The sequence below is a fragment of the Cololabis saira genome, chromosome 4 (assembly GCF_033807715.1).
Source record: "Cololabis saira isolate AMF1-May2022 chromosome 4, fColSai1.1, whole genome shotgun sequence".
Lineage (NCBI taxonomy): Eukaryota > Metazoa > Chordata > Actinopteri > Beloniformes > Belonidae > Cololabis > Cololabis saira.
This window is the reverse complement of record NC_084590.1, coordinates 51,968,871-51,981,649: the sequence shown is the minus strand read 5'-3', so window position 1 is coordinate 51,981,649 and position 12,779 is coordinate 51,968,871. Positions and strand designations below refer to the sequence as shown.

General features: G+C 36.5%; 1 protein-coding gene across 1 annotated transcript in view; it reads right to left on the bottom strand.

The window, feature by feature from the left end:
* shkbp1 (SH3KBP1 binding protein 1) overlaps positions 1-2,498 on the bottom strand; it is a 57,115-nt gene extending 54,617 nt beyond the window's left edge. Inside the window, exon 1 of the mRNA XM_061720062.1 lies at positions 2,349-2,498. Within this exon, the coding sequence (XP_061576046.1) occupies positions 2,349-2,404 (56 nt within the window). The 5' untranslated portion in view covers positions 2,405-2,498. The remainder of the gene's footprint in view (positions 1-2,348) is intronic.
* Positions 2,499-12,779: the final 10,281 nt, after the last annotated feature.

Genomic DNA, 12,779 nt, shown 5'->3' with positions numbered 1-12,779 from the left:
TATATATATATATATATATATATATATATATATATATATATATATATATATATATATATATATATATATATATATATATATATGACCAATTCTAATTATAATATATATACTGTTAAATAATGTATTATTATATTATGTTATCTCATGGGAAACTATAGTATTATTATATTGTTATATATTATAGTATGGTGATATCATTTTGTTATACGTTATAATATTATTAAAATGATTGTTATATTAGGATATTATTATAGTATTACATATATTACTTTATATTATCGTGCTATATTATATCACTCTATATGATCATTATTTATTTTTCAAATTAATATTCTTATTTTATTTATTTACTTTCATTATATTAACTCAATGTCATCTTTTGTTTATAATGTATGTTAATAAAAATAAAATAAAAAAACTGTAAAAGCTTTTCTCTGTGCTTTTTATTATTTTAGGTCCGTGTATTTCGCGGCCATCCGATTTTTGTTTTGAAATGACAAAATAAAAAAATAGAGAAATTATCCAAAATAATCTGTTTCCATCTCCTGTTTTGATAATAAAAAACAGAAAACGGATCGTTATCCGTTATCCGTTATCCGATTTCATTGATGTGTTTGAAAGTCGAAATTGGGAATTAAAACAGCGAGTGGAAAACTCTTTTCTCTATTTCCTATTGGTTTCCAACGGGGGGGGGGGGGGGCAGTATGTTAGAGTTCAATACATGTTATTGATTATTGATTGGACGCTGCAGCTGAACGGACTGTCACAACATCACTGCAGTTTCATGACGGAGTGAAGACAGATTACAGATTAAACTCATGTTTCACTCCCAGGTTTCAGATTTGATTTATTTTCTGTTTCTTTTTTTTTTTTTGGGCTCTAGTGGCCCTTTATTGGAGATGCAGACTGGAAAGGGGTAGAGAGAGAACGGGGAAGACACGCAGCAAAGGTGCGCGGGCTGGATTGGAACCCGCGACCTACAGGAGGAGGACTGTAGCCTCAGTATATGAGCCGCCTCTTAACCCACTGCACCACCGAGCGGCCCATTTGATTTATTTTCTGTTTCCACATTAAAAAAAATCTAAACCTGTTAATTTTCAAACTGATCAACAAAAGAACCAGAAACAACTTTCTTCATTTATTACTGCACATGTGCAGTATTCTTATATCCCCCCATTTGTCCAATCCTTGTTTTCAGTTTCCTTGGAAACCAATAGGAAATAGAGAAAAGAGTTTTCCACTCGCTGTTTTAATTCACAATTTCGATTTTCACACAAATCAATGAAATCGGATAACGGATAACGATCCGTTTTCCGTTTTTTATTATCAAAAACAAAAGATGGGAACGGATTATTTTGGATTATTTCTCTATTTTTATTTTGTCATTTCAAAACAAAAAACAGATGGCCGCTTAGTCCACGGACCGTTTTACCTTCTTTTCTCATCATTTTATTTGTTATTTACTGTTTAATTATCTCTTGCCTCCGTTAATGTTGATGTAAAGCACTTTGAATTACCTTGTGTTGAATTATTGAACAAATAAACCTGATTCCATTGTTGGACATGAGGCAAACACCGCCCATAACTTTGCTTTTTTTCCCCTTTTTCTTTTAAATTCTGGTACAAATATGTAACTTTCCTTCATATTTCTGGAGTTTTAGTTCAAAAATAACAATTTGTTGGTTTGTGGGGAATGAAGTTTAGACACAAAGAGGTGAGAAACCCAGATAAAGGAGAAAAGAGACTCACTATTGTACATTTCTGTCTATATTGTTCACTTCTGTTTATACATTTTATCTGTCATCCTACGTCACTTTTTGTAAAGATTCATATCCGGCACTTTTTAATCCTCATATTGTACATTTGTTTATTTCTGTTTAAATACATTTTACTTTATTCTATCTCTTATTTTATCTCCATATACTTGTTTGCTTTTTTATTTTTACTGTATTGCACCAATCACCACAACAAATTCCTTGTGTGTGTTAACAAACTTGGCAATAAACCCCTTTCTGATTCTGATTGTGTTGAATTATTGAACAAATAAACTTGATTCCATTGTCGGACATGAGGCAAACACCGCCCATAACTTTGCTTTTTTTTCCCCTTTTCTTTTAAATTCTGGTACAAATATGTAACTTTCCTTCATATTTCTGGAGTTTTAGTTCAAAAATAACAATTTGTTGTTTTGTGGGGAATGAAGTTTAGACACAAAGAGGTGAGAAACCCAGTTAAAGGAGAAAAGAGGATTCCAACTGTCCGATAATCGGCGCATGCGCGTTAGCCGCCGTTAGCCGCCGCTAGCCGCCGCTAGCCGCTGCTAGCCGGGGCCGGGGCCGGGGCCTCACCTCTTCCCCCCCACGTTCAGGTGGATGATGTCCCCGCTCCTCGCCGGGCTGGACATCCTGGAAAACCCTCGAACCGTCCGATTAATCTGCACAAAACACGGAACAATTATCTCATTTTAGACGGGGATAAACTCCCGCTTCCGGTCCCGCTGAAGAACTTCCGGTTACAAGCGAGAAAACCTGGATCTGGATCAGTTAAAGACCTGGATCTGGATCAGTTAAAGACCTGGATCTGGATCAGTTAAAGACCTGGATCTGGATCAGTTAAAGACCTGGATCTGGATCATTTAAAGACCTGGATCTGGATCAGTTAAAGACCTGGATCTGGATCAGTTAAAGACCTGGATCTGGATCAGTTAAAGACCTGGATCTGGATCAGTTAAAGACCTGGATCTGGATCAGTTAAAAAAAACTGAATAAAACCTGAAAAAACTTGAAAAAACTTGAAAAAGACCTGAAAAATTTTGAAAAAAACTGAAAAAAACCTGAAAAAACTTGAAAAAACTTGAAAAAAAACTGAAAAACTTGAAAAAATATGAAAAAAACTGAAAAAACTTGAAAGAAAAACCTGAAAAAAACTTGATCACTGATCAGTTAAAGACCTGGATCAGTTAAAGACCTGGATCAGTTAAAGACCTGGATCTGGATCAGTTAAAGACCTGGATCTGGATCAGTTAAAGACCTGGATCTGGATCAGTTAAAGACCTGGATCTGGATCAGTTAAAGACCTGGATCTGGATCAGTTAAAGACCTGGATCTGGATCAGTTAAAGACCTGGATCTGGATCAGTTAAAGACCTGGATCTGGATCAGTTAAAGACCTGGATCTGGATCAGTTAAAGACCTGGATCTGGATCACTTAAAGACCTGGATCTGGATCAGTTTTTATTTTTGTGCAAGGATAAACTTTCACATTTATTCATATTTAGTCTTAATCCTGAAGCATTAGAGAATTGATGAATAAAGTTAATAGAATGAGATAATGTGAGTTTATCTTTTAAGAGGAGTTTTGTGTCATCTGCTAGCTGGGAAATGTTTAATTCTCTACCAGGAATAGACATACCTTTAAGATTTTGATGGTTTATATGAATTGACAACAGTTCAGTGACAGAAACTAAAAGGTGATAAACCTTGACGTAACTCTGTTACTTTGGAATCTTTTAGAGGTGTTCCTGTTAATTATTACAGAGCTGTTGATATCTCTATAAAACATGTTAATAACATTAATAAGGTTGTGACTAAAACCAAATGCATTAAGAGATTGTAAAAGAAAGAAAGGCTTTATAAAAGTGTAAGAACAAGATAAAGCTTGTACTTCGGTGCAGAATCCAGTAAATCTAAAAGGATCTAATGTTACAGCTAATATGTCCATTTTTCATAAAGCCTGTTTGAGTTTCCACAATGATGGTATCTAGCCAATCTGTTAATCTGTTAGCATTGACTAATGCCAATATTTGTAATCAATTGTTAAGAGAGTTTTAGGGCTCATATTTTCTATTGTATGGGGTCTTTGTGAGGTTTGGGAATAAAGGAAATAATCCGGTTTCATTGTGGTTTCATCTCCCCTGGACTGATGCATCTTTATACTTTATGTATTTATTCTTTATACAAACACATTCAAGGATTTTGGAATAAATTCCAAAAGTGAGTATAAAATTAAACAGATAATCCGTCGATACCTGGTGATTTTCCTTCTTCATTGAAAACAGAAAACTTTCTTTCTTTCTTTCTTTCTTTCTTTCTTTCTTTCTTTCTTTCTTTCTTTCTTTCTTTCTTTCTTTCTTTCTTTCTTTCTTTCTTTCTTTCTTTCTTTCTTTCTTTCTTTCTTTCTTTCTTTCTTTCTTTCTTTTTTTCTTTCTTTCTTTCTTTCTTTCTTTCTTTCTTTCTTTTTTCTTTCTTTCATTGAAAACAAGTTATTTTTGATTTCAATAATAGAGAGGTCAGAGTCACAAGTGGATTTAACATTTTCATCAATTGAGGGAATATTAGGTTGGATTTTCTCAAGAAAGTCTGCACAATCTTTTGCATTGAAGTTAGAGTTATAGAGTTTTCCATAAAATTCAGAAACAAATGTATTTACCAGATATATTTGTTTATCATGTGTGTATTGTTCTTTTTGTATTAATAAATGTGGCTTGTTTCTCTTTCAGCTTTGAAGCTTTGTCTCGTTCCTTGTTCAATTATACATGTTTAGTTTGATTATCCACTTGAAATGATTGTTAATTATATGACTGTAACAGATAAGATCCCATTGAAAAAACCCTCAGGGAAAACCTTTAATTATAAATAAATAGCAACAATAACTGGAGTAAGTAGCTAAAACACAAAGGTTAGGAAGAGACAAAACCAAATGAGCAGAATGATCAGTGGAAGGTGGAGCTGCTTTAAGTTTCCAGAACAGACTCTTGGCAGGTACGTCGTCTAGTTGTTCTCCAGGTCCACGTATCTGAAAGAGAAACACATTTAATATCAACCATATTACAGATTTTCACAATTATTAACACCCATTTCTCAAAACAATAACAGCTTTTTTCAAACTGAACACACAGATCTGAAAACCTCACACACAACACGCTAAACCTGACACTCCCTTTGCAAGACGACTCCAGAGACGTTCTATAAACGTGTGTATAGAGGATCTTTGATGACTCTTTGCATCAAATCTCTTACCTGTTCACAAAATGGAACTCGTGTTTTCATTTGGTACACAGACATTTTTTCAAATGACACACACATACCATTCACTGAGTACACACAACTAAGCATTTGTCTGCACACTACCAAGCATTTGCAGCACCCTTAGGTGCAAAACTGAAAACACAATTATAGAAACAGAACACACCATATGAATGACAATGACTTTGGAAAATGTGCTTTTTCTCCTTTTGTAAAATGTCTGTAGGCCTACGTTTGTATAGTCAAACATAAAACAGCACACAAATATGCAACCAAAACAGTGTAATTTTAGCACACACAGAACAGGACAGTACAGTAACCCCCCCTCACAAAAACAGTGTAATTTTAGCACACCCAGAACAGAACAGTACAGTAACCCCCCCCTCACAAAAGAAAATTAGCCATCATGTCTCCGTGTGACGGAGCGGCTCCCTCACTGAGTGCGGTCCTCCCCTGACTGCAGGCAGTGCACAAACATACATTCACACAACTACATTCATACACGCATGCTGTACTTTCTCTCTGCTCCCTTTCTCTCTTAAGCACCATTAATGATCACCATTATCCTTTATTTTTCCCAGTTTAGTAGCTCAACTGAGGGTGCACACTTAGTTGTCCTATGTTTATTCATTCATACATGTATACTCACATGCACACACACACACACACACACACCGCATGGTCATCAGCTGTGTCCCATTCACTCTGATTGCCAAACAGAGGGATCAGTGATTGAATCCAGGTGTAGTGGGAGGGGTTAAAGGTATAAATGAAGCCGGTTTGGCTTGGGTTGGAGGTTTTTGAAATCAGCTGTACAGAAGCATCTCAGTAGAAATTTTTGGCTTTGTGAGAAACTTCCTGTTTGAATGTTTTGTTTTATTTAATTCTTTTGCATTTTTCAATTAATTTCGTTTTTTTCAACTGCAGTATTTTTTCTTGCATTATTATAAAAGATGCACCTTTGAATCCTTGAAGGCCGGCACAATAAAAATATAATATTATACTTTAATATTATCCGACTGCCAGTTTTTTTTTGATTGGAGAGTTTTTTCTGGAAAGAACCCCGTCACACTCCGGTTCCTGTCAGGCCAGAGGGCTCGTCCACATCACATCGATGTGCTCCCTGTCCAGGCAGCGTTGGAAGAATGGCCTTGAGTGGCGAATGAAGCCTCCACACTTACGTCTCCACAAGCCTCCTCCATGGCCTGCAGCAGTGGGACCCGGCCCTGTGGGTTCCCTTCATACACCTTCCACCTCCATGCTGAAAATAATTCCTCTATTGGATTAAGGAAGGGAGAGTAAGGTGGAAGAAATAGAGTCCTGGAACCACCCACGCACCAGAGCAACCCTATGGAAACTGACATTGTCCCAGATGACGATATAATGGATCCGATGTGGGACATCCATCCGACCAGGTGGTATTAGCAGGTCATGCAGGCCGTCCAGGAAGGCAAGGAGACGGGCAGTATTATAGGCCCCTAGGTGGGCATGATGGTGGAGGATGCCATGATGATTCATGGCCGCACACATGGTGATGTTGCCACCACGCTGGCCGGGGACCTCAACAATGGCCCGCTGGCCAATGACACTTCTGCCCCGGCGCCTCTTCTTCACCAGGTTGAACCTCATCAATGAAAATGTACTCATTCACCTCCATTGCGGTGTTTTTATACTGCAGTCCTGATTGAAAATTGCTCAACAGACCTGAAAGTTTAGAGATTTGAATATTTGCGTGTTGTAGTTTGATGCTTTGAGATTTTATTTGAGAAGTGTGTTCAACGACTGAACATTGTGTGTAGTGTTTTGAATATTTGTGTTATAGGTTGATGCTTTGAGATTTTACTTGAGAACTGTGTGCAACAACCGAAAATTTTGTGTAGTGTTTTGACAGCAAGGTGATTTGTAATTGAGCTCAGAGTGTAAAGAAGGAAAGTCAGACTCTAATGCAGATAAGGGAGTGTGAAGTAGTGCCAACTTGGGTCGAGCAATTGGTACATGAAGTGAAGGTTGTGCAAATTGTGCCAAATTTTTGCTTTTTGGGTTTTAGCAACTGTGAAAAACTGTAAGGTATAAAGCACATTGTGGTTTTCTAAAGAATTCTAGAATGAGTTTTCCTCCTTCCTCCTCCGTTTGGTGTTGCACTTCATTTATTCGTCCAGCAGATGGCGACATTTCCCCGAATCACCGCCCGCCACATGAAGCCGCTCTGGTTCTAAAACCTGGTTGCTGTTTGTTCAGCAAGTTTGGATAATAAAGTTTTTTTTTAAATAAAGAGGTCACGTGGTTCCGGTTCCGTCCTCACAGTGGAGGTTTTGCAGACGAACTTTTAGATGGAAGATCTGCAGGATCAGAACCAGAACCAGGACTAGGAGATGGATCAGAACCAGAACCAGGAGTCCAGCATCAGGACCAGAGCGGGATCTTCCTCTGGTCTGCAGGTCAGTGTCCAGGTCCAGGTTCTGCAGGTCCAGGTTCTGCAGGTCCAGGTTCTGCAGGTTCAGGTCCAGGTTCTGCAGGTTCAGGTTCTGCAGGTTCAGGTCCAGGTTCTGCAGACAAACACTGCCAAAATGTACCAGAATTGAGAATAAAACATATTATATTGATAGAAACAGGATGATTCACTTATAGATAACACAGGAATTAAAGCAAAAAGAGGTTTCCACCTTTCAGAAATAGAAATAAAGGACGCCCCGATTTCAGCAGCGCAGGAGCCAAAAAACCCCACAAAACTTCTAAACTGCATAAAAATGTGTTTATTTTATATGAAAAAACGTGTTCTTTAATAGCATTGAACTTGCATGACTGTACAGACAGACAACCATATAGCAGCTGAAATATCCTCCTATATGTATGTCCACATCAGCCAAGATGTAGAATATAACTACAGGTGTAAAAGTTAATTTATTTCAATAACTCAACTAGAATATGGTGTAAAAGTTAATTTATTTCAATAACTCAACTAGAATATGGTGTAAAAGTTAATTTATTTCAATAACTCAACTAGAATATGGTGTAAAAGTTAATTTATTTCAATAACTCAACTAGAATATGGTGTAAAAGTTAATTTATTTCAATAATTCAACTAGAATATGGTGTAAAAGTTAATTTATTTCAATAATTCAACTAGAATATGGTGTAAAAGTTAACTTATTTCAATAATTCAACTAGAATATGGTGTAAAAGTTAATTTATTTCAATAATTCAACTAGAATATGGTGTAAAAGTTAACTTATTTCAATAATTCAACTAGAATATGGTGTAAAAGTTATTTTATTTCAATAATTCAACTAGAATATGGTGTAAAAGTTAATTTATTTCAATAACTCAACTAGAATATGGTGTAAAAGTTAATTTATTTCAATAACTCAACTAGAATATGGTGTAAAAGTTAATTTATTTCAATAACTCAACTAGAATATGGTGTAAAAGTTAATTTATTTCAATAACTCAACTAGAATATGGTGTAAAAGTTAATTTATTTCAATAACTCAACTAGAATATGGTGTAAAAGTTAATTTATTTCAATAATTCAACTAGAATATGGTGTAAAAGTTAATTTATTTCAATAATTCAACTAGAATATGGTGTAAAAGTTATTTTATTTCAATAATTCAACTAGAATTTGGTGTAAAAGTTAATTTATTTCAATAACTCAACTAGAATATGGTGTAAAAGTTAATTTATTTCAATAATTCAACTAGAATATGGTGTAAAAGTTAATTTATTTCAATAATTCAACTAGAATATGGTGTAAAAGTTAATTTATTTCAATAATTCAACTAGAATATGTTGTAAAAGTTAATTTATTTCAATAATTCAACTAGAATATGATGTAAAAGTTAATTTATTTCAATAATTCAACTAGAATATGGTGTAAAAGTTAATTTATTTCAATAATTCAACTAGAATATGGTGTAAAAGTTAATTTATTTCAATAATTCAACTAGAATATGGTGTAAAAGTTAATTTATTTCAATAATTCAACTAGAATATGTTGTAAAAGTTAATTTATTTCAATAATTCAACTAGAATATGATGTAAAAGTTAATTTATTTCAATAATTCAACTAGAATATGGTGTAAAAGTTAATTTATTTCAATAATTCAACTAGAATATGGTGTAAAAGTTAATTTATTTCAATAATTCAACTAGAATATGGTGTAAAAGTTAATTTATTTCAATAATTCAACTAGAATATGGTGTAAAAGTTAATTTATTTCAATAATTCAACTTAAAAGGTGAAACTAATACATTACCTAGTCTTATTACATGCAAAGCAAGATATGTTAAACCTTTATTTGTTATAATTTTGATGATGGAATTGTTTATTGATTTCATAAAATATTCTGTAATTTATTTTTTATTTGGGGTTTTCATAAACTGTGAGCCATAATCAGAGAGCAGCGTCTTGCTGGTGCAGTAACTGCTGCACGCAGTGACGGACACTGGCTGATTTATGGTTCCGCGTTGCACCAACGCAGAGCTTACGGCGTATAATAAGCGGGGATGTTAACGTACGGTGCGCGTCGCCGCGTACCCTACACCGTCGATTTAACGCAGAACCATAAATCAGGCTTAACGCGGGCAAATTTGTCAGTTTTCTTTTCGTCTTTTCAACTGAGCAGCAAACACAAACTGAGGGTGTAATGCTGATGCTTATGCACCCTCGTAGAACCGGGCCTGGCATAATATATGTCCGTATTGGTTCAATACGGAACTTTTAATTCCCAATTCCCCACATCGTCTCCCAAAGAGTCTGACGGTAGAAATCTAACCTTTCTGTGAAGATTATGTCCACCTGCGCTGAGAAAACAAGTCAGAGCGTCTGCCTCGTCAACTTCAAATTTAAAACGTCATGCAGAGTTAAAGCATCTGTCTAGTGTGAGAAAATATCTGCAATTCCTTGACAATCAAAAAAGTTCCCAGAAAGACCAAGAGGTCTGATTTCCCAGTAACAGGTAGACAAATTGATAATGCACTACAATGTTGGAGATTTACAGCCTCTGAGTTAAGTTGAAGCGCCACTAGGACAATACATGATTGTATTCAGCAGGGGTCTCCAACCCTGGAGGGGCGCGTTTCATTTGTACTTCTCACCTAAAAATATTGAAATGAACTGAATTTGAACTAGTTCAAAATGAAAATGGTGAACTATGAACGTGAACTGTTCATTTTTAAACTATGTGAACTGAACTTTAAACTAGTTCATGAGAAGTATGAACTTGCACAACACTGATTAGTTCAATACGGGACAATCCATCTCTCTGATTGGTCTTGGTGTCTCCACGTCATCCCGTGTTGCATTCACTGATAATGGAAAACTACAACTTCTTTAGTGACTCGTTAATGTACAGTTATGATTTTTTTCTTCTGAAGTTGAATTATCCGGGGCTAAAGAAAAAACGTCCGTGGCTAAAGCCCGGGACGCCCAGGCCAGGCGACGCCACCGTCTGCAGGTCCAGGTTCTGATGACGAGGATCCAAACACTTTATCTTATTCCGTGTCCGTAACTTTGAACGGAACCAGAAAACACAAACACGTGATCGGAGACTTTTAAACGTGTTTCCGTCTGAATGTGTGAACGTGGCGGAAACACGGACGCACTTAGTGTTTTATTGTGATGTTGAAACATAATCTAAAGTTAAAATATAATCTAAAGTTAAAACACACAATCTAAAGTTAAAATATAATCTAAAGTTAAAACACACAATCTAAAGTTAAAATATAATCTAAAGTTAAAACACATAATCTAAAGTTAAAACACATAATCTAAAGTTAAAACACATAATCTAAAGTTAAAACACACAATCTAAAGTTAAAATATAATCTAAAGTTAAAACACACAATCTAAAGTTAAAACACACAATCTAAAGTTAAAACACATAATTTAAAGTTAAAACACATAATCTAAAGTTAAAACACATAATTTAAAGTTAAAACACATAATCTAAAGTTAAAACATAATCTAAAGTTAAAACACACAATCTAAAGTCTTTCTTTCTTTCTTTCTTTCTTTCTTTCTTTCTTTCTTTCTTTCTTTCTTTCTTTCTTTCTTTCTTTCTTTCTTTCTTTCTTTCTTTCTTTCTTTCTTTCTTTCTTTCTTTCTTTCTTTCTTTCTTTCTTTCTTTCTTTCTTTCTTTCTTTCTTTCTTTCTTTCTTTCGCACAACTGCTAAAACTTAGTATAAAAATGCTTTGATGCTTGGTGGTCTTGCAGACTCTTCACACGGGCGACAGCGTCAGTCCAACCAGGACACTGCTCGGTAATTTCAGGTTGACAAGAACGGCAGCGGGACCAAACCGACAACCCCTAAAATACATACAAACACACACAAGTTACAAATAATAACTGCCGAAAGTAAGATTGGTTAAAAGAGCACATACCAGATGATGCCAGGCGTCTTAATTAATCCTAGTGAAGCTCGCCCAATTCCACAAGTCGCCTGATTAACAGACGCTCGGAGCGAGCCCCAAAACTCACAGAATGCGCGCTGCGCAGACTGGAAGGAAACTGGACGCCGGAACGTGCTGAAAAAGCGATCAGGTGCAGGTCGGCAGTGAATTAAAAGTAGCAAACAAGGTGCCGTCACAGCATGCTGAAACAAATGTAGACTACGTACCAGTTGCAATCAAGCATGAAATCTTGCTGCAAGATCCGCTTCTGACACGAGCCGGCCAAAGCCACAGGTGGATGAGGAACGAGACGGGAAACCGACCGGAACCCGCAGTGGGCGTGGGCGAAGAGTCGAGCTTTGTTTCCGGGTTTCCCATCACCTCCCCTTAAATAGGCCAGCGACGCACGCCATTGGTCGAGGCTCCTCACTCACAAATAAGCACTTAGTGCGTCTTACCACAAACGCTTGAAGAGAAAACGCACGCACGCACGCACGCACGCACGCACACACGCACGCACGCACGCACGCACACACGCACACGCACACGCACACGCACGCACGCACATATACACGCACGCACGCACGCACGCACGCACACACACACGCACACACGCACACACGCACACATATACACACATATACACACATATACACACATATACACACACACGTCGGGGATGAGTTTCTCTCAATGAAGTCGGCGGTGATCAGAGTAATTTGTGGTTATTATCGGTACAAGCAGAGCGAATCACAACTTTAATGAGTGTGGTTCAGTTTGACATTATTGTCAGTCTGTGAAAAAAACATTTAATTTTATTAAAATCGAAAATATTCGATAATATTTATAGCCTATAGGCTATAAAAATAATGGTCATTAAAGTAGCCGGCTGGACTTAATTATGTAGTGGGCTATATGGCCGGCAGCCGGCGCTTGTGGAAAGCCCTGAGTGGGCTGTCAGGTTAGGTAGGACCCCTCGATAATTCCTCCCGAGTCCTTTCCCCTCCCCATAACTCCTCCTCAGGGACCAGGGAGGAAATAACACGCCTTGCATTTACATTGCCCAATGCCTGTTAACCCTTTAATCCTCTTTAATTCTTTTTGCCTGTTAAAAAGGAAGAGTTTCACTTGCATATCTTGCATTTAGTGTGTCCCAGTGTTCTGTCTTGATCCATTAAATCGTTTGGAAAAATCACATAATAATCCAGTAAAATTGCGCACACAGAAATCTTCATAATTGACATGGCGGGTTATTTATCGATCCGGTACGTGTTCACAGCACGTCCTACGTTGAAATAAGTTGACACATACAGTTCATCATCACGTTGTGAGCGTGTCATTAGGTTGTATTTTTTCACAGTATTT